A 22,968-nucleotide genomic window follows, 5' to 3' on the forward strand; every position below is an offset into this window, starting at 1 on the left:
GGCAATGTTCTGTTAAAAGATGCCATCTCTTTAAAATCACCATGGCGCTTTCTTTCGCCAACTTCAGAATGCAATCAAGATCATTTTTTTCCTCTGGAAAAAAAGTCTTAGTTTGTGTCTTGGGTGAAGTGTTTAAAATTTTTACCAAGACACACACTAAGTGGCGATCTCTGTTAGAGCGGTCCAAGGCATTTCGCATTGGAGAAACGTTTCCCTCAAACTTTGCCCATTAAACTATCTTTGGGAGTAAGTAAATAAAACCACATTGGTTTCTGGAAATACGTTAAAAATTTCTTTTGAGAGCTCTCAATAATCAAAGCTGCATAAGGCCTGTTTTTGACCTCTTGTGGCATCGAAAATTTCTCACGGTGATTGGCTCGCTCCTCGTAACATACTACATGCAGCAGGTTTGGATTCTTAAATTGTGTGATTTCTCAAGGGTTTGGAAGGTATTTCAATTTTGATATGTTATTCAGAGGTTCGCCATAATTTATTGAAAACAATCGTTTGAAAGCTTTTTGAAATTGGTCAAAACTACTCTTTCTTTCTTGGGTGATATTTCTCAAGTCCAGACCGGACCTTTAATAATTACTAATCACTAATAAGATGTTCGAAAGCATAAAATGTAAAAAAATCTTGCAGTTATTAGTGTCTTAAAACTTTTGGTGATTTTGCCACCCTGTCGGCAGAATTATGCAAATTAGTCTGTTCAGCAAACTCCGACCGTTCTTTATTAGTAGCTTCATAAATTGTAGATTTTAAAGAGAAAAGATAGTCCGATAGATCAATTATAACATGCTGATTGATACTGTAAACATTTTGAACGGCTAAAACCTGGCAGATGATTCTGCCTCGTGACGAAAAATGTGAGCAAAACGTATCGAATATCATATTGATTAGCGGTCGGTCAACGTTTTAATAAGAAACTATTTTGAAAAAATTGGTTTCTGTTGTTTTATAGTTGACTAAAGAGAGCTTAGGCTATTCAAACCTGTATGAACATTTCAAACCAAACACAGTATTTTATTTAGCGTAACCGGCAATAACAGCACCAGTCCACGAGCAGTCCCTCCTTGTCAGCGAAGTCCGTCGCGCGAGTCGAAAATTAAGTGAGGAAAAAATGTTAGTGCCTCCTGGAGGCGTGCTATCATCTCTTTTTTTTTTTCCAGCTCTGACGGTTTTCTTTTTGACTCGCACGACGGACTTAGCTGAAAAGGAGAGACTGCTCTTAATCTATCACAGCACATACTGAAATTTACCGTGAGCAGTGACACAGTCACATAATTCAATTGTGTACTTCTTCCATCTAAATATGGCAACGATAATGTGATTGTTTGCTCGGAATTCTAGCCTATTTTTTCTAAGCTATCAGCCGTGTTTGCGTTTCATGGGAGCAGGGAAATACAGGACTTCAGATCAGCGAGAGGAAGTGTCCAAGATTCGATGCAAGTTTTCAGTGGGTGCACTGACAGCATCGCCGACGCGGTAATAAAGCTCTTCTCCCATGCCATTTAGTTCGTATATGATTAGGAAAAAACTTTAAAACTATCCGCACCCTCTAGTATTTTCTAGACCTCTCGATGATTTCTTATTTGTGACCTCTTGAAGTTCTAATATTCTCGCCATAGTGGATTTACTTATCGGTTGAAATCCAGTTTCTTTGGAATGGCCATGTAATATTAATGATGGCACACATGGCTACTGTGCGTACCACGTTGAGCATGAAAAATTCCTCGGTGCAAGTGCCGTAAACTACGTCTTGATAGTAATATTGCCTCATTGTGAACTCTAAGAGAAGTGGTTCAGCTGACGCTATTCTTAACGGATTGTGTGCTGCGAGATATTTTTTAATACGCACTCCGCTTGTTCTCGTTGCCTTCTCTATTTGTCTATCGGATAGGTTTTCAAATGGCTGATATACCAGTATGTTTTTAAGCGCATTGGCTGAGAATCTATCTCCCGACAAAAAGACAGTGTGAAGGAAATCAACTTCAACTGAAAATTAAGTGAGGAGTATCTTAAGAAGACTCATAATGTGAAGAATTCATGACGATTTTGTTTCATTCCTTTGCTGAATGTTCTCACTGTTACTCTTTTCATAAAGAGTACAAGAAATATATTTTCGTGGAAACTCGAATCAAGAAATGGCCCATTGTTCCGGATCAACTTTTCCAAACAAAAGTCCTGAGTAATTGGTAGTCCTGAGGGACTTTGGCCGAAGGGAGGCGGAAAAGCTCGTAACTGATCAAGAAAATTATCGGAGTGACAATTTTACTGCACTAGGGGAGTGGGTAGTGTAAATATGTACTAGTAAAATCAATCTTCATTGGTGTACCCAGGCGTAGGCTTGACCCTCGTTTAGCGTATCGAGCCAAAGGTTCGCAAATTCAAAAATAATTAAATTTATCCGTATTACAGTGACTCATTTAAACCACCTCTCTCTCTATGTAAGTCAAGTCGCCTGGTTTTTACCAGTCACTTTTGTCAACGTACAAATATATTTTTTGGTCTTGCCAGCTCCAACTGGTTGATTATCGGAAGTCACGTCTGATGTTAGATGTTGTCAGTTTACAAATGCAAGATAGCAAAGAAAAGTATTGTGTAATTCGACTGTTTTACATATAAGATACTGAATTTAAACTCATGAAAATTGAAAATTATGGGAACGGAGATAAAAAAAAAAACTAACATACTTTTCACTGATACATATTTCAAAGTTTTTACTAAGGCTTCCTGTAAGTGCTAATTAAATGATATAAACAAATTTCAGTCTATGTATATATAAAGTTATGACAGGTTATCAATTGATATCTGATCTGTTACAACAAATAATAACTAGCCCTTAGCATTTTACCATATCGTTTTACACTTTGGCAAGTTCCTCTCAATTTGTTATAAAATTGCTTAATTCAAATGCCGGGGAACTGATCAGACTTCGGTGGCCTGGTGTGGATAGCATATAACTTCGACTTCAAAATGCAGTTTGGACTCCCTGAACTTTCAAGGAACTATTTCCATGTATTAGTGAAAATAGTTGTTCTAGCGCAGGCTTCTAGAGGTACGTAAAGCGTTTTAGACTGACTCCTGATTAAATATTTTTCTTTGAGCAGAATACTTTAAACAAATCTTTTTTCATTCCTCTCTTTATTTCTAGAGACAAAAGTCGTCGATATGCAAGGTAAAACTCTCAGCCGAGGTACAAGTAAAGGAATAACCTATGCCAGATTTAAGGCTCACAAGTTTTCCTACCTCAACATCACTATTACTGGTTCGGATTATGTTGGAGAGGACAGCGAATGTGGATTTGCTTGTGTCAAAATTCCGTCGTGTTTTTCTTTTACCCTGGCTGCATTTCATGATATGAATGGCAAAGTTCTGTGTGAATTACTTCCATCGGATCTGTACAACAACTCGGATAAGCTTGTCCCTAGTCACAGTCACCATCACTACAGTATCGCGGTAAGTTGGAAATAAAAAATGTTCACTCTGTTTTTGTGAAAAGAAAAGGAGAGGAATCGCAGATAATTTCTTGTGGAGGTTTTTTTCATTTTTTTACCTTTTTAATAATACACCTAAAGGCTACGTGGTCCACTCTTACAACTGTAACATTTAGGCCATGTGTTTTCCTTTTGAAGTTTCTCCTCATTGGAAGGAGGACAGTGTGGTTAATTGCAAGGAAAAGCGTTTCCTTGAGCGGAAGACTTATAGATAATTTTGGGTCTAAGTGGGGAAGGTTTACTGACTCTATTTTTAAACACGGTCCACGATGATATATAAAATGATTGGTACCAGATCTTTCTCGTTTCCTTCGTATATGTTTTCTTTAGTCTTCATGTTTCAAATGGCCTTGTCAGAACAATGGGAGATGTATGGCACAGAACGAGAAGAACAGTTACGAGTGCGTTTGCGCGAAAGGATACACAGGGGTACATTGTGAAACGGGTGAGACACAATTTAGTGTGCATTTACAAGACTGCTTCAAACTTACGTTGTAATTCTCTTCCACTGCGAGAGAATGACTCAAAGCTTATCTGTTTACCGCTTTCTTGTCGTCATCGTACATTTCCAAATTCCCCCGCTAATAAACTGCCATGCAAGTTAATTTCATTTTTCCTTCAGATATTGACGAGTGCAGTGCTTCCATCTGGCCCTGTGACATCAATGCAAACTGCCAGAACACTTATGGCTCCTACACATGTTCCTGTAAAAGTGGATTTTATGGAAATGGAAAAACGTGTATGGGTAGACCCTATTTGTTCTTAATCTGTTAGTCACACTACTTAGAGTCAGTTTATCAGTTGGTCTATAACTAATTTGTCTCCAGTTTTGAAATTTTCATCTTTTTTAATTACGCTTGCGCTCGATGATCAAAAACAAAATTTTCATGTCGAAAGTTTTTGGTTTCCGATGTAAAGCTTTCAAAGACTTAATTATTTGACACGGAGCGAGAGGATAAAGTAACAGAAAATGTACGATTTATAAATTAAACATAGGATCATTTTCAAACTTTCTGCCGATTTTGGATATCATGTGGTAAAATCGAGAAAGTGCCCCCCCCCCTTTTTTTTTCCTCTAGAAAACTAGAAAAAGATGCTCTTAAGGATGCCTAGGACTAAATCCGAACTACCTCTGGCTCAAAAGTTGGCCTTCAACAGTGAAAATTTTGGCCAATTTACAGCTAACAGTCAATACCTTTCCCTTATGGTCACCATAAAGATTTTACAGTTAACTTATTACTAACACCACACCAAAAAAAAAACAGAAGAAGGGTGAGATTATTGCACAGTTCGTTTCAGGCTAGAAAAAAGAATACGAAGCTATCCTCTACAATATTCCCATCATATGCCAGAAAGACGTAGACATAAAATTAAAATTTTCATACGTTATTATTAAAAAAATAATGAGAACTGTTCTTTCACTGCAGGCTGGACTCTTATCGCTCGATTCTCAAACAGCGATGGCAAGAATTGGATGCGTGACGATGGTAGATGGTGGTTTGACCAACAAATTGCCATTGGAGCGATAACTAATCCTTCTGCGATGGACGATATGATTTCAACAGCCTTTTGGTCGGTCAGTGGCAGAGAAATAAAGATCACGCGCAGTGACGACCCCAGCCACACCCCTCTGTTACAGACCACAGGTAACTGTTTGGCTGGAAAAACATTCCGATCTAAAATCACAAGTTATGGCGACTTTAGAAATGGCAAGGTCTGGGCCACTGATCAGTGTCTAGGAAGTTGTGCGGTTCAATATGGCGGACAGTACAAGTCAACAGACGGGTTTCAACAGGCTAATTGCAGTGGAGAAATCCAAAGCGCCAACAAGATCGGCTTCTGGTGTGACTGGACTGGTGATGGAGCAGTGATGATGATTGGTGGAGGAGGAACTAACTGTGCACGTGCTGATCATGGAATTGGGATCACAGAAACTGGCCGTGTTTCTTTCGTTGAAATAGATGACATTCAAACTGAATATGACTTTGGTTACAATGCTATATCAAGCACCACTCCATCCCAGTCCTATTCGTTGAACATATGGATCCGTTAGAAATAGCCAAGCTCCGGTTGTCCAAAGGGTGCATAACGCTATCCTTTGAACAAATCTCTATTCGTTGGACTGCGCAATACGTTTTATTAACAATTAATTTTCCGTTGGATAGCAATTTATCCGGTGGATAGCATTATCCGCCCCTCAAACAACTGGGCCCAAGCCTTTTAATCTTTTAAACCTTTTTTTAGAACTGAACAACTTTGCAGAGGATGATATTATTCAAATTGTGATTAAGGTTAGTTGAGAATTTTTGAATTGTCAATAATAGCGCATCCTTCCCCTCATAGCAAAGCTTAATTAACTTGAACATTATCCCGACCACAACGCCAAGATCTTTAAAACATCTTAAGATCTTCACTGACAACAACTTAATTGCCATCAGTTGCGAAAAACACATTTAGTAGAATTAATCTAAGTCAAACTCACAACTCATTTTCTTAAGGAGATGAAGTATTCATTGATGATTGTTTAGTGATATCACATGTAAAATATACAAGATTTGTTCAACGTTTTCATATCAATCGAACGATACATGTTTAATTAAATTGTCTTAAAGAAATGAATAACTAGATGAAAAAAATAGATGTCATTCTTTTTGATGTTCAAAGTGTCCCCTTCTTTTCCTCCAAACCAAAGGCCTTTAACAAACTTTAATTATGGGAATTCGCCCCGTGTGGCCCCATTCTACAAGACAGAATTCTGTGGGTATACAGGCAAGTATACAATAGATTTTTGACCAATCACAGCGCACGTTGCGTCGAACTTATGTCATAAATTCCTATATGGTCTACAAAATGAGTTTTAAATTTTTCTACGAAGGTGTCAACCGAGCATTTAAGAAAATAGACGCCATTAATCAATTGAGCATCCAGGGATGCCTAGGACTAAAATCTAAACCGTCAATTGAGTGCAGACCCGAGACAGCTAAAGAACTGTGTCAGTCTCCGATTATGGCGTCTTATTTAATTTTGGGCACCTCCTATCTATAGGATAATAGAAATGCACCGCTGGATAGAGCGCATTTTCACAATTCAGTTGTCACGAATATTACCAGTGGGGGTACTTCCTAATCATAGGCTAATGGGGATATGTCGCTGGATAAGATCGCATTTCACTGACTGGTTTGACCGTAATGGGGTAACGTTATCAACAAAGTCTCAAGAATGAGGTTGCACATTATCGGGATCTGGGGGAAGTTCTAAGGCGGGCAGCTGTACACAGTTCAGGACTGATGGGTTGATTATATCGCTTGACTGCACCGAGACACAGATTGCAAATGTGGACGTACATTATTTGGTTGTGAGGAAAGATAGTCATGGTCTTTCCTTTGTGAAACTTGTAGCTGGGGTAGAGTCAATTCAGAGCGAGAGAAACTGTTTCCTCGAGGCTAGCATATTTTGAGTGTGAAATTAAAAAAAAAAAAAATCAAAGAATTCTTACGACCAACTCGGGGTTAAAGTAACCTAAAAAATAAAAACATGTTCGTGGACTCGTCAAAATATTAAAATCGTATATTACTAACCATCCTTGAACTTAGTATTCTATTAACAGTGGCCGTGATTATTATGTTATGGACTCAAGCGGTGATCTTTCAGACGAACACAATATCATATTTATTGCAAGGACGATGAATTGGAAAGATGTTTTTGAAAATGTGTGTCGCTTTGACCAACAATACTGAGAACCTCGAACTTATAGAGTTACTTTTATCTTTTTACTCTAATTTTTATTTTTCTGGTCCCGGTTGTTCGAAGGTTGGATGACACTATCGACTGGATAAATCTTTATCCGGTGGATAACACTTCCGTTTTCCTACCATTTATCCGCTGGGTAGCGATTAATCCGTTGGATAGCATTCACCGCCCTTAATACAACTGGCCCCTTCATTTTCCTGGTCTTTGGTTTTTTATTTCTATTGGTTTCACGAGACCATATTCCACACATAAACAGTGCGAAATTACTAAAGGCCAGAACTTACTCGTCAAATTGACGTGATCGAAAATGCAAGATTTCTTCCAAAACGCTAAATTATAATTAAAGTTACCTTGAGGCCACACACATTTCGGAAACCGGATTCATCCTGGCAACAGGTCGTGCTTCTAATCTCTTACTCTACTGAGGAGATGACAGAAAAATCAGTTAAATAACTGTTTACTTTATCTCTGGCCTGAACGTGTTCTTTACGATATCAGTTACACAGGAAGCTCAAACCTTCATCTCAGGTAAACAGTTCGTATCTTGCAGCAGTTGAGTTTGCTAATCAGGGAAGCTGTTTACACAAATCCCCTCGAGGCTACAATGGACTCTACGAAGAGACCTTCTGCAAAATGCTCAAACGATGCTTTTCGCAGATGTTCTTCAATTCTTTCTTTCGTTTCAATTCTGCTGATTGTGGCGCTGTTCGTGAGGATGGAAACAATAAACAGGAAAACGAAGATGAACGAACTTCGCATTTCAGATGTTGAAAGTCACCTTAAGATCGCCGTTCTGATGAAAAGAGCAGGTAACGAGGGGAAACCGTCAAAGGGTAGGTAAACTTCTACTTGCAAATCGATAATAATTTGCTTTAAGAAATTCGGTTTCATTGCCTCCAGTAATTTGGAGAGATTTGGTTTCATCTTAGCAATACAGTAATTCACAACAGAGATTCGAAGAACGCAATCTTTGTACTTAATGAGAAACTCTAAATGCTATTCTGAGTCATTTCTTTCCATGTTTTTGTGATCTCGCAATGACTATTGGCGCCTACCTGGATGGAAGCTTAGCATGGATACACATACAATTCTTCATCGACCAGGGGTGGAAGCTGAACAATGGGACCTTAATTATTCATTATTCATCGTGTTTTTTTTCGAATTATTAATTACTCTTTTTAAATTTTGTTTGGTATTCATTCTTCCCTATTCCTTGAACGTAGGCAAGATTTTTCCTTGTTAGACTCGATTTCAGGTTTAATTCATGATTATACATATGATTAAAAGTATCACACTGTCGCACCATGCTACACGCTACTGCCACACCGTGCTAAACACGGCGACCTTTTTATCAAACTAAGCTGGTGTTGTTTTTTCCGGTGCTATGGTTATTATTATCACGATGTATTTTTCGCTTTAACGGCAACTAGTTTCTTCCGCAAGCAACTCCATCGTCGCACATACCTTTCTTTCTCCAGTTCTTGGTGACAAATCTATACAAACATACCCTGAATGAAGTTTGGAAAAACCACAAAATAGGCAAAAGATAAAAAAACATCTGTATGGAGCTTTTACAAGATGAAGTGGGACTTTGTAGGTAAAAAATAAAAGACTTATCTCTATTAACAAGCATAATGCCTGTGTTTGTGTTCTCTCGTTTAGAGCCCTTCCGACTGCTTCAAGATGATACTAAAGTTAATGCAAAACTGTTCATTACAAGATATCAAATAAATTTTCTCTTTCTGATATTCTTGATGGAACTACGTAGCTCCAAATGCAATGTCAGTGGCTGTTTTTGCAAACTTGAGTCGAGTCCAGACCTGTAAGCATGTAGATTGCGAAATCTGTCAAAAGACGACAAAAATATAACTATGATAACTATCTTCACAGGTAAAATGGGCTAAGTCACGCAATTCGAAGTAATGTAACAGTCACGAGCAGGTGAAAAAATCAACTGAAACATTTCAACAACAGCTCAAAACGACAAAAGAACGTCAGAAAAAAAAGGCAAAAGCCGGAAACTGAAAAAAGGCACGGGTGTTAAAAATAGGAAAAGATCAAAGCTGACTGTTATCGAAGATAAACTTAACAAACACTAGACCAATGGTAGTCGGTCTATTGTTTAGTGTCAATGTTGAGTGTCCTCAAGATGTCTGGTTATAAAATTAAAACAGCTGTAAGCGTGTTGCTGAACGTCTCGACCTGGTGCTGACAAACACACGTTTAGGAGGTTCATCAGGCGAATCCTCATCGGCCACTTCTTCATTTTTGACGCGTTCATCGTCAGTCAATGTCACTGTCATCGCCACTTTTCAACAATCGTTCAATTCTATCCGCTTCCTATTGAGGGAGCTTATAAGATCTCAATCCAGAGGAATCGGTAATGATCTCGTCAATACACACACGGTTTATAATGGTGTACGGTGAGTTCCTATCGTCTCGGTAAGCCTCATAGAAAGGGCAAGGAAAACCCCCACTGTTCTCTTCTAAGGTTTTGCTTTACAGCGATCACTTCCTCTGACTTCAAATAGGCCCCACATTGCAGTAACGATTGATTAAAAGACAGCTCTCGGTCTTGCTTTTGTGCGTCATTTTGGCCCTCCATCAAAGCGATTGTTTCAACATTGGAAGAAGGCTCGCGTTCTTGTAAGGAAAACGATATGGCATAACGACGATGGCCAAAACTTGATTATCAAAGCGATTCCTTTTTTGAGACATAAAATGGTGATCGCGATCCTTATTGATTCCGAGAATCGTTATGGACAACATGGAACACAGACAGTGGTTCTCAGAATGGAGTAGTTGTATTATATTATCGTAATCCTCACTTCGTGAAGCGGACCCCATTTTAGATCCAAAAACTTGATTTTTTCTTTGTTTTTCCAAACTGATTTGGCCTGTTAGTAGCTTAAAATATTTTCATTACCACTGCCGAGGTTAATCATTTCAGTGCAAAAATAACAAAGGCAACTTTTGTGCGGACATAATTTTTTTTGCAAAAATGAGCATGCTATCTTTATCGCTCTGCCAAAACCTCAGCCCGAGTAACGGTCTTTTTCGTTTCCTTTCAGCAAAGTGTAAACGAGCCGAACATAAGAGCCTTTTTTTGCGCTATCAGGCGGCTCACCTTTCGCTCGCACATCAATCCTGAGAAAACAGAAAGAGTAGGTGACGTTTGGAATAAATGAGGTAAGCTGCTGCACCGGCAGCGATCGACTTATTATTGAAGGGGAAAAAGAGCGATCTTTGTAAACCATGTTGAAATCATGAAGCTTGGGAAACTTAGTACCAAACTTTGACTCAACAAGTGGAGATTTAGTTGTTATTAAAAACAAGACATCGAATCGATATGATAAAGCACAGGCGAAAGGTCAAGTCGGTTGGCTGTCTATTCCCAGTAGGGATGTGCGAGATTTTGGAAAGGACAACACAAAATTAAAGTCGTCTCCAAATAAGTTACCCTAAACTTTTGGAGCTAATTTAAGAAACAACATCCTTAAAAATCAATTTCTCCAAATTTCCTTTACTACTCGATCATAATCGATCTGACTGACTATTCATTATCGTCATCATCGTATTACAAATCGATCTCAAAATCTGTTTGACGTTGACCTGCTGGTTGACCGCCTTGAACGGCGCCGTCTTTCAGGTGACCAGGAAAGTTCGCTGAGGGAAAGATGTTTATCATATCCAAAGCATAAAAAAGATAGCTTCGCTTCGAATAGACTTGAAATCGGCGCATGTTTGAAACAAACCAAAATAGATATAAATTGCCTTACCGTTGATCGCCACTTCTTTTTTTCTCTTTCTTGCTTTTACCCACTATCACCCTTACAAAAGTCGACCAGACACGACCTCGACAAAGATAACTACCAAGCAGGCTGACCACAAAACAACTTCCACGCGAGTCAAACGTCAAATGCTACCATAAGAGGACATCTGACAGAAAACCTGTCAAGCTGTCAAGCTGTCAAGCTGTGAAGTTGTCCTATAACTCGAAACACTTCCGGTCGGAAGTTTCGCAGGGAGACCTTTTGCGTCTCTTGTAGTTTTATTTTGCACATCATTGATTTCACTTTAAAAAAAGCTTGTGAAGATATATCAGAAAATACATAACCAAGACAATCGAATTAAAAAACGGTATTTATTATTCCATTGGCATGACTACGTTATTTATTATTCCGAGGTTTCCAAACCCAATTATTCATTGTTTACTTTGAACTTACACCCGTTATCATTATTGATTATTCAGCTTCCACCCCCGATCATCGATCAATGTGTCCACGACGGTAGTTTTGCATGAACGGCATGGGTATTATATCGAGAACATTTATTCTAAAAGGCACCCCAAGTTCGCAAATTTTGTGAACTGCTTGATAATGAGCAGATTATTACACACTCAAATTTAATAGTTTCATTCTCTCTATAGAATTGCGTTCTTAAGTTTATCAGTAGGAAGTGTACTGCAAAAGTTTGTTATTTGTAAATTTAAGTCTAGATTTTGCGACATTCGTCTTATTCTCCTTGCAAACCTTTTTCTCACTCTTTGGAATAATATATGTGATTTCCACTAAATCTTCCATCCCTCCCTGCGTACAAATAGTTCGTCTTTCACCCCTCCCTCAGTAACAACAGTCTGCCTTGACCCCTCCCTAGGTATTGATAGACTGCATCCCACCCCCCCCTAAGTAAAAATGGTCTACTACCTTCCGATAAAATGGTCCAAGAAAAAAGTGGTTTAAAAATCAGTTTAAAAAATAAGGTCCTTAAAATGGTTAAAAAAATGGTCTAAAAAAATAGTCCAAAAAGTAGGCCAATGGTCTAAGCGTCCAACGGTCCAGTTCATATTTTATCGTATGGTGCCCTCTCTGAGGTTATCAGCTACTGCGCTCAGAAAATGTATGACATAGTGCTTAAGACACGAAACCAAGTTCGTTTCATGCCTAATAAAGAGATATTCCATATCGAACGTCGTAACAGATCCGCACTTCGTAATCGATTCAACCGTTTGTAGACACTAAGTGGGATAAGTCTAAACGTAGAACTGAGTTTAGCAAAGTATAACAGGCTCCTGCATGGACAAATGTAATCGTTTTTAAAAGGCACTAGCATCTAAGTTCACCTGAATCAAGCATCACGGTCATGAGAACAGAGGAAATACATACCAAATAAAGAACTTCTGGATTGTTCAACGAATTCTCCATGTCGCCATCATAGTAATTTTTTTTGTACGTGTAACTTCTCGTTTATTACTTTTGTAACTCAGTAGAATGCCAATAAATTATTTAAAAAAAAAAAAAAAAAAAAAAAAATCGTATGGAGAATATGCATACTGATGTTAAAATATAAATGGTTAATATTTTTTGCATGTGTAACGTACAGACTTTGAAAGCGGTGTGGAAACGCAAAATGTGGATCACCATCAAAGACAGAAAAGGAATGCTGCTCTAAGTCCAACGGCAGTAACTGTAACTTTACAACAAATCCGCAAAGAAATAAATAACAAGTTCAGTGAAGCTTGTAAATCCTCAGACAGAATATGCCAGGCAGGACCCCCGGGACCGCCAGGAGCCCTTGGGTATCCCGGATATAAGGGAGAAAAAGGGGCCTCTGGAAAGGAAGGACCACCAGGCCCATCGGGGCCTATTGGGACTCCAGGCGTGGGTGGCAAAAGGGGACATGTTGGACCTCCAGGAGTAAATGGTGAAAAAGGGGACAAAGGGTCCGTTGGAGCTCCTGGAATTAGAGGAGAGACTGGAACGAAGGGTCGTCAAGGACAAAAAGGATCTCTTGGTTTAAAAGGGAACAAAGGCATCAGAGGATTGGTTGGTATTCAGGGACCCAAGGGAGAATGTGCTGTTCCACCGAAGATCAGTGTGTATCCAGTAACTCATGAAGTCTTTATCAACGAGACAGCAATATTCTTCTGTTGGGTTCAAGGCCACACGTCTTCCAAAATAACATGGCGTAGACTTGGAGGTACTCTATCTGATGCTACCGTAGAAGATGGTGCGCTTCGAATCAACAGCGTACAAAGGTCACATGTGGGGTCGTATATGTGTTCAGCTAACACTGGTCTCGGAAGTTTAAGGGGTTTCAGCACTTTACAAGTAAAAGGTATGAATATCAGCCCCTCATTTTTCTGATTTTTTATGATGTGTATCTCTAACACCAGTGTAGACAGTCACTTGTAAATGAAATACACATTTTTGTCTTTCCACAGTGAGCCGGCGACATTGAGCGTGTTTAAATAGCAATTAAGCTCCTTTAATGCCTATTACGTTGGGGGAATTTATGTCCGCTTGATAATGTTAAAAAAGTATGAGAGGTTTCAGTTGTATGTTCTCGCTATTTGCAACGCTAAAAACTTTTCTCCAATGTGACCAAAAGTAGCTGTACGTTGCTGACAGTTTCTATTGATCACATGATGGTGTTTATTACATGTCGGTTTTTTATTCGATTTTATTCTACCTTCAGAGCCACCAACATTTGTCAAGAAACTACCATCTTTGGTCATCGTAGATGAAGGCTCCGTTTTAAGTCTCTGTTGTGAGGCTATGGGCTCTCCTCCTCCCAGAGTCGAATGGTCACGCGCTGGTAACGTGCACTCCGCTGATACATCATTGGATTTCCAGGAACAAGGCTGCCTCGAACTCAACACTGTTGAGTTCAACAGTCACGGGAAATATGTCTGCCGCGCAAGAAATCGCATCGGACTGGCAGAAACAACAACGGCAGTAGTCGTCAAAAGAAAAGGTGCCTTTTGATCAATAATATGATATGCTATTATTCCAGCTACCAAACACTCATCTCATACCAATCTGAGAGACCAATTCTGTCTTGACAACAACAGCAGTAGTCCACTTAAATTGATCTCAACTGTCCAGAATTTCAAACATAGAAAAAACTATTGCATGGTTAAGCATCTTGAAGCATTCTTTTGAAAAATCAAAGAAGGTGCGGCGTTAAAACTGACCGGGGACAAGTTTGTGATTGTCGTGGTCTCCGACGATATCTTGCCCATGAGAGACTCAAAGTAATGCTTATGATAACTAGGTGGGTCAATAGCACCAGTAAACAAACAAACAAACTACATGCCCTAGTTCCTGGCCTATCCCATGAGTAACTAGCCGGTATCTTCTTCGAAATGTGAAAAATACTAAGTTGAAAACATGTGTCTCGATATCGCTCAGATTCCGGCCAAGGGTTATCTCATCACTAGTACCTAGGCCACTGTATACAAAAATGAGCATCCAATAATCATACACTGTTGGTGTGATTTAGTTTTTCCTTTGTTTAGTTCTGTTATGTATGCTTTCTTGTTCTTGTGTGTTCTTACGCCTCTTGTTCTAGACTGAGAACCACAACAATATCATTCGTAACTATTTCCTTCATTTTTTATGCAGTATTCATACCTGTTTTTTATCAATTTTCAGTTAATTCTTGTGAAGAAGTTTTAAAGAAAAATATGGAGAAACGTCCCGCAAGCTTCGAGCTTTTAGCGGGCAATTTGCGATACAATGTAAGTGTAGACCCCTCGTTTCTCTTCCAGAATAAATATGAATCGTTGCTTTAGTTACTATCTCCTAGAGAAAACAATTTTTGTTGCTTTTTCTTTTCTTGGTTTGTTTGTTTGTTTGTTTTTTTGCTTTTGTTTTGTTTTCTTTTTCGCTGTTGTTGATTTTTTTCTGTTTGTGCTCTTCTCTTTTTCCCTCTACGGACGGGAGGTCTTTTTTTGCGAAATTAAGTGTTAAGTGTAGTTCGACCTTTCTTTCAGCCTTACTGACAGTCTAAACTCCAGTAGAAAAGCTTTAATAGTCGCACAACTCAACGACTCCATAGATTATAAAATATTTTTCCGTCGAGAACATTTCGTGGGACATACCAGCAAGGAAGCACGTATTTTCCAATGGGTCGCGCCTATTTACAGCTTCCAGTCAAAAATGCAGTCAAGATGGCAATTTAAAAAATTACATAGTTGAAGTAAGGAGAGACTTAGTAAGAGAAAAACCTTTCCTAATGTGAAGAAGTGTTTTTCCAAGGGATGCTATCAAATCCTCGCCAACGTATAACCAAAATGATCACTGTCCTCCTTTGGTTTTTATCTATTTGTAATGTACTTTTAGGTTTATTGTGATATCACAGCAAGTCCTGAAGGATGGACTCTTATCGCTCGATTCTCAAACAGCGATTGCAAGAATTGGATGCGTGACGATGGTAGATGGTGGTTTGACCAACAAGCTGCCAATGGAACAACAAATGACCCATCCGTGAACGCTGATATGATATCACCTGCCTTTTGGTTGGTCAGAGGAAGCGAATTTAAGATCACGCGCAGTGACGACCCCAGCCACGCCCCTCTGTTACAGACCACAGGTGACTGTTTGGGTGGACAAACATTCCGATCTAAAATCACAAGTTATGGCGACTTTAGAAATGGCACGGTCTGGGCGAACGATCAGTGTCTGGGTAGTTGTACGGTTCAATATGGTGGACAGTACAAGTCAACAGACGGGTTTCAACAGGCTGAGTGCGGTGGAGACATCCAAAGCGCTAACAAGATCGGCTTCTGGTGTGACTGGGATGAGGGTGATGGATCAGTGATGATGATTGGTGGAGGAGGAGAAAGCTGTTCACGTGCAGATCACGGGATTGGGATCACAGAAACTAACGAAGCTTCTTTTGTTGACCTGAGAGGCGGTGACACTGAATATGACTTTGGTTATAATGCTCAGACCAGCAACGCTCCAACCCAGTCCTACTCGTTGAATTTGTGGATCCGTTAGGAATTACAAGTTCCTCCTTTTCTTCTTTTTCCTTTTGCGCAAAACTGATGAACATTGGGATACAAATATCCCCAAAGGACATAAAAAGAAATACAATGACTTTATTTAGTCCATGGTATAAATTCAAGATTGATAAAATAGTCAAAATCTAGCTCACAATCTTCAACAAACTGTAGCTAGAACAAATGCTAACATTCCTAAGAATTACAGTTAATATCTAAAAGTTCCCTGATTTCCATGAATGCCGTGCATAAAAGAGATTGTAGATTTTTTCCACGAAGTTGCTGCAGCTGAATTTAAGGAGTAGAGAGTTTATGCTTGCCGCTGCCTAACAGGAAGACTATTCCACAACACTGAACCTCTAAAAAATGAGGCAGTTTTTGAAAAAATGTTCACGGGACACTAGAGCAGCTAATTTGCCCTCAGTTTCCCCAGAACGTTGGATAATGTTCATTTCTTGTCACTTTATTATCCTAGTTTCATTGTCAAACGTACATGAAAACTTAAACCTCCACCGTTGTACAAGGGGGGGAAAGAGGGATTGGTTGGAAGTCTCCCGTGCGTTTAATTTACGTTGCAATATCTTTAAACGCTTTTACCTTTAATAGATAGCCTTCGTCTACGAGATGCTGTTGATATCATGGGATACATATGCAAATCGCGCTGTTGTGATTTGATGACGTCAACCAACATGGCAGACTTGTTTTAGATTTATCGTTTTTTATACTATAAATTTTGCCTTTTTAAAACAGCAGTAGCTTTCGAACTTGACAAAAAATAGAAAATAAGACTCAGAAAATAGTTTATAGGTTAACTGTATTTCACTTTAAAAATTAAAACCGTTAATTCTCTCGTTGTTTACATTAACCCTTAAACCACACTTTACTTGTTCTGATATAATATCTCTTCACCTTTTAAATATGACTTTGGTTATGATGCTCAAACACATGACAATCAATCCCAGTCCTAGTCGTTGAACTTGTGGGTCTGTTAAAAATTATCTGCTAAAAAGAACCGTGGAGAGGACGGTATTAATTATTTATTTTCACCCTGTGATCCAAGTTATTTGAGCATTTAAAAATGGTCACTAACATCGCATCTTTTCCCTCTCAAAGCAAAGCTACGAAAGGGAAAAGATCTTAAGATTTTCACATCTTTAGATCTTCATTGGCAACGAATTGCAATTAAGTTCTTTTTCCTAGAAAGTCATTTTCCTTAGAATTGTTTTAACAGACTCATTACTGAACTTGTTGAGGAGATCTGAAGTATTTATCATTGATTGTGTAGTGATGAATTGGTAAAACCTTATCATACACTAATTGTTTAATTGAATGAGCATAAAGAAATAAATGGGTAATTAGATAAACACATTGCTGTTTTGATAAACATCCGTGGTAAACGATCCCTTATTCCACCATAATGAATAAAAGGTAGAAGAGGTTGAGAGGATGAAGTCTTACGTAAGAGATTGCAAAAAACCATTTTCATTATAAATATCATTTCTCCATTCCAAATCTTGTTCATTTTAATTTCATTTACCATGACAAAAATATTCGTTGTTAAACCTCAGTTCCAAGAGGGTCTGGTACATTTTTTATAGTCTCACTAAAGAACCTTATCAATCTCCTCTTTGGTCCATCTAAGCTAGGCCCTTATAAATTGTGTTAGCCTATTTTTTGGCATAAAAAACGAGCATTGTTTTTGTTCTTTGTGTTAAAGTAGCACTACAAGTCAGCATAATTTCACTGAAGCTTTTTGAAAGAAGAATTATCAGAGTCAGACGCGCGAGGTCTCTAAGACTGATTTTTTTCCAGCTCGGTCAATGGTTTAGTCTATTTTCAATTTTGCAATGTCCTGGTGGAAGAAGATCTCCGCAAAACTGAGTCGTTTGTCGACTAAAGGACTGAGAACACCGGAAGTAAAGATTGTATCAGTCCCGGTTCCAGCTTTCACGGTGAAAAAAATAGCGTTTAAGGGAAACGTGAAACTAACATAATACATTTTGACATGTTAACTCGCCGCTTTTAGTCTAAAATGAAGTGCGGTAGTAATTGTGTTTTATCAGAGCAAGAGTCCAAATGTCCATGAGGTTAATAAAACAACTCCTTATGATTTTACATGAGAAATTGAAAATAAGAGAACACCTTAGGTGAAACCCACATTATGCAACTCTAGTCAATTTGAGGTCAACAGACAGATTTCCGGTCTCCAATCCTAAGCGTATTACGTTTACAAGTAACGCATTCGTGACAGAGGAATAAGATAAACAGGAAACTTTAGCCACTTCAGTCACACGGGAAGTGCAAATCTTCAGGGGAAGAAAACAAGTACGTCAGTTTTCTTACACGTTTATTATAAACGTTGTTCAGTAGAAGAGCCCGAAAGTCCCGAAAAGCTACAATGGACTCTACAGAGAGAGCTCACAGAAAAAGGACAGACGACGTCTTTCGAAAGAGCTCATCGGTTTTTTCTTTTATTTCAATTCTACTGATTATTGCACTGTTCCTGAGGATGGAGATGATCAACAAGCGAACGCAAATCAATGAACTGCGTATTTTAGCCGTTGAAAGTCGCATGAAGACGACAAATGAAGCAGACAGAAACGTCGAGGACAAGCTGAAAACGTTTAGAGGTACATGCAAATACAAAACTATATACTTTGATCCAAACGACCTTAATTTGAAGTATGATATGAATTAATTTAGCTTCTACAACTCGATTCCCCGCAAGGAAGAATAGGAAATGACGAAAACGGCAAAACCGCCTTAATTGACCTGGTGTTTATTTATGAGCTCCAAATGTTTGATGAGAACTGACCATGAACTTTTCGATATGATGGAGATCATGAGAGGCTGTAGTCATGCCAAAAACCCATATCATTTTGGCAAGATGATTAGGTCAGTATTTATTGTACAACGGGTTCATAATCTCAACCCACATACCTAAGACTGCAAAAAACAATATGCAAACTTAAAAAAATAAAAGTGAAGTTCAAGTTGGCAAGATGTAACAGTTGCTTGTGATGCTTCTCTTTTTCATGTAAAGGAAGGATATTAATATGACTAAAATATAACATTGCATAACCTTTGACGGTTTATGCGGAAACATGACTTGATAAAATTATCTCAACTATCATTGAAATGGGAAAGTCTTAATGGTCCTGTACGAAATATTCAGAGAGGATTGTTCTAATTGTTTATGATCCGATGAAATAAGAAAATTAATTTAAAAAGGTATGATTAGGCTGCTTAATGTTGAACAAAGTTCGTTTAATGCTTAGATATATAATTTCCAAATCACACATCTTAAGGAACCAGTCATATTTTATCGTCTAGGGGGGGAGGGGAGAAGGTCGGAGGTTTATGGTTATGCCACAATAAACTTTTTTCGAGCTCTTTAGTCTTTTAACTTTCCCCCTTATTCTTGGTTTTCACCCAAGTTACTTTTGTCTTGACGGCAGTTGCTGTATAGTTTTCGGCTGTGGCACCAGAACTGATCAGGACAAAGGAATTGGATTTTATCGAATACCATCACTTGTTAAAAGTTAGTCTTCCTTCGAAGAAGAATTGAAAACAGAGAGGAGAGAGAATTGGACACAATCGATAAGTCGCGGCGACACGATATAAGAAAAAAGGTAAAGACAGACCGGCACGGACTCTCTAGGTGGCTTTCGAGGTTGCGTCGCATTATCTCCTTCAAATTATATTTTTGCTCTCACAAGCATGTCTTAAAGGAATTTCCGTTTGGTAAGAGATGATCGAAGGTTTTGTAAAATTTGTTTTCAGCAAGGGCTTATTGTGTATCAGACTCAAATGCTCCATGTTTGTTTTAAATTTTTAACTGCCGGGTGGTACGTTATGACAAAAGGCAATAAACGTTCGTGACCTTTCAGCTTTTGTGTATGTTTAAGGGCCGATTGTCAAGAGGCAAAGTTGATACCTGACAGAGACCTTTCTATAATGTTTTCTGGGTACCCTCTTGCTTTGAGGCGTTGTTTGAATTTCAAACGGCCCTCTTCAAATGTTTTTTCGAAGAGTTAGTTCTGAGCAATCTTATTGCTTCGCCTTTAATGAAATCATGTTTTACGCCTGGTGGGTGGCACGAGGCGAAGTACGTAAATTGGAATTAAGGTCTCGGTCGGCTTGTAATGGGTTTTGATGTCCAAGATGGAATCTTTTGCAAATCTTTCCCCTTTAAACACTGTGGTATCGAGAAAAGTGATTTGGTTCTCTGATATTTCGGCCGTGAGTTTGATAGTATGGTCGAAATAGTTGGCTCGTTTAATAAACCGATCCAGCACTTTTCTGTCGCAATCCCAAAGGGAGAAAATGTCATCGATGTAACGTTTCCATTCTCTCGGCTTGATTTTACCTTGTTGAATTAACTTCGTTTCAATTTCCGCCATGAAAATATTGGCAAATGACACTGCCATTTTCGTACCCTTAGTGGTTCCATGTGTTTGGAGTTCTCCCCATTGAATTACAACGAATTTTCTTTAAGGATTAAACCAAGCATTTCCCCTAAGTAGTGCGTTCGGATCGTGAGTTATGATTGTGGAACATTTCCTGTGTTTCACATACTATATTCGTTCCTTCTTCTTGACGTATATTTGTGTATCCCTTTCTGCGATAATCCAAATGCCTTCAAGAGGATCGTTCATCCGCTGCGAGTGTCTCACCTTCGCTAAAACAACAATCTTGTTTACAATCTCTGCTCCTTGAACTGATGTTACGAAGCCAGACACTATTTGGTTGTACGCTTCAAGACTTTTGAATGTTTTAAATTCCTTATTTGTCAGGAATAACTTGTCTCCAGAACAAAATAAGAAAGAAGGTGCGAGACTTCTATCGACGGCAGACGTTCTGCTTGGAATGGCTACTGGATCGATACCAATCACAAAAACTTTTCTTAAGTTATCGCTCTCAAATGTGGCTTTCTAGGCCCTCCGCATAGTTCGAAAGCACAGGTACTCTAAGGAGAATATTCTCTTGTGATTCTGGATTTTTTTCACCAGAAATATTCACAAAACAAAGTATTTGAGAGAGGGCACTGTAGAGATGGCAATATATTTGCACACCTGAGGTGGGCACCAACATGGTGGACGCTTAATTTGCATAGATGTATGACCTTCAATTTTCTACAGCACCCCTTTACATTCTGTTAGTGACCACTGATCCTCCCCTCTGTTCCCGATGAAAACCAGGTGATTCCCACAAAATCCCCCGATCCCAACCCCTCGCAACCTATAATGACTGGCCAAGAGATTTGTCCTTTGTGACTTACCAAATGGTCTTTTTACATTAAAGACAATGATGTTTAATGCAGAATTAAATTGTTTTAAAACAAATAGTGAAGCTCCCGCACCCCAGGATAAATATGTTTTTTTTTTTCCAAAAATATTTAAAACTCTTGACCATTTTTTTTCCACTTGTTTCACAAAAAGATTTCGAAAGTGTTATGAGAAAACATACAGCGGATCATCGCAAAAGAGAGAAAAGAAATATTGCTCCAAATCCAACGGCAGGAACTGTAACTTTACAACAAATCCGCCAAGAAATAAACAACAAGTTCATTGATGTTTGTAACTCCTCACACAGAATATGCCAGGCAGGACCTCCGGGACCGCCAGGAGCCCTTGGGTATCCCGGATATAAGGGAGAAAAGGGGGCCTCTGGAAAGGTAGGACCACCAGGCCCATCGGGGCCTATTGGGGCTCCAGGCGTGGGTGGCAAAAGAGGACCTGTGGGACCTCAAGGAGTAAAGGGCGATAAAGGCGACAAAGGGTCTGTTGGAGCTCCTGGAATTAAAGGAGATATTGGAGCGAAGGGTCGTCACAGACAAAAAGGATCTATTGGCTTAAAAGGGAACAAAGGTATCAGAGGATTGGTTGGTATTCAGGGACCAAAGGGAGAATGTCTTGTTCCACCGAAGATCATTGTGTATCCAGTATCTCAGGAAGTCTTTATCAACGAGACAGCAATATTCTTCTGTTGGGTTCAAGGCCAGACGTCGTCCAAAATAACATGGCGTAAGCTTGGAGGTACTCTATCTGATGCTACCGTAGAAAATGGTGCGCTTCAAATCAACAGCGTACAAAGGTCACATGTGGGGTCGTATATGTGTTCAGCTAACACTGGTCTCGGAAGTCTAAGGGGTTTCAGCACTTTACAAGTAAAAGGTCTGAATATCAGCCCCTCATTTTTCTGATTTTTTATGATGTGTATCTCTAACGCCATTGTAGACAGCCACTTAACAATGAAATATACATTTTTGTCTTTCCACAGTGAGCCGGCGACATTGAGCGTGTTTAAATAGCAATTTAGCTCCTTTAATGCCTATTACGTTGGAGGAATTTATGTCCGCTTGATAATGTTAAAAAAAAGTATGAGAGGTTTCAGTTGTATGTTCTTGCTATTTTCAACACTAAAAATGTTCTCCAATATGACCAAAAGTAGCTGTACGTTGCTGACGGTTTCTGTTGATCACATGATGTTGTTTATTACATGTAGGTTTTTTATTCGATTTTATTCTACCTTCAGAGCCACCAACATTTGTCAAGAAACTACCATCTTTGGTCATCGTAGATGAAGGCTCCGTTTTAAGTCTCTGTTGTGAGGCTGTGAGCTCTCCTCCTCCCAAAGTCGAATGGTCACGCGCTGGTAACGTGCACTCCCCTGATACATCATTGGCTTTCCAGGAACAAGGCTGCCTCGTATTCAACACTGTTGAGTTCAACAGTCACGGGAAATATGTCTGCCGCGCAAGAAATCGTATCGGACTGGCAGAAACAACAACGTCAAAAGAAAAGGTGCCTTTTGATCAATAAAATGATTTGCTATTATTCCAGCTATCAAACACTCATTTCATACTAATCTGAGAGACCAATTCTGTCATGACAGTAACACCAGTAGCCCACTTAAATTGATATCAATTGC

The 22,968-nt window shown here is 39.0% G+C and overlaps 2 protein-coding genes and 1 pseudogene across 3 annotated transcripts in view; all 3 read left to right on the forward strand.

The window, feature by feature from the left end:
* Positions 1–2,976: 2,976 nt before the first annotated feature.
* LOC131788982 (neurogenic locus notch homolog protein 1-like) lies at positions 2,977–5,550 on the forward strand (annotated as a pseudogene).
* Positions 5,551–7,783: 2,233 nt separating this feature from the next.
* LOC131788981 (uncharacterized) overlaps positions 7,784–22,968 on the forward strand; it is a 120,876-nt gene continuing 105,691 nt past the window's right edge. The window contains exons 1-5 of one of the 2 annotated variants that reach the window (XR_010717500.1): positions 7,784–8,080; positions 12,630–13,364; positions 13,725–14,003; positions 14,684–14,769; positions 15,374–16,458. Coding sequence is in view for 1 of the 2 variants with exons in the window: in XM_059106068.2 (XP_058962051.2) it covers positions 7,852–8,080; positions 12,630–13,364; positions 13,725–14,003; positions 14,684–14,769; positions 15,374–16,033 (1,989 nt within the window). In the remaining variant the exon portion in view is untranslated. Of the gene's footprint in view, positions 8,081–12,629; positions 13,365–13,724; positions 14,004–14,683; positions 14,770–15,373; positions 17,384–22,968 lie in introns of those variants that run through there. The other variant, XM_059106068.2, reaches the window with a different exon arrangement.
* On the forward strand, positions 18,352–22,859 carry LOC136281146 (uncharacterized). The gene is made up of 3 exons (XM_066167367.1): positions 18,352–18,657; positions 21,496–22,211; positions 22,573–22,859. The coding sequence occupies exons 1-3, from the start codon at positions 18,434–18,436 to the stop codon at positions 22,857–22,859; spliced, it is 1,227 nt and encodes a 408-aa protein (XP_066023464.1). The 5' UTR covers positions 18,352–18,433.

Source organism: Pocillopora verrucosa, chromosome 5 (genome assembly GCF_036669915.1).
Source record: "Pocillopora verrucosa isolate sample1 chromosome 5, ASM3666991v2, whole genome shotgun sequence".
Classification (NCBI taxonomy): domain Eukaryota; kingdom Metazoa; phylum Cnidaria; class Anthozoa; order Scleractinia; family Pocilloporidae; genus Pocillopora; species Pocillopora verrucosa.

Coding starts and splice junctions, on each gene's coding strand:
- LOC136281146 (XM_066167367.1), top strand. CDS start 18,434: ATGGACTCTACAGAGAGAGCTCACAGAAAAAGGACAGACGACGTCTTT. Junction 18,658..21,495: donor GTCGAGGACAAGCTGAAAAC/GTTTAGAGGTAC, acceptor AAGTGTTATGAG/AAAACATACAGCGGATCATC. Junction 22,212..22,572: donor CAGCACTTTACAAGTAAAAG/GTCTGAATATCA, acceptor TTCTACCTTCAG/AGCCACCAACATTTGTCAAG.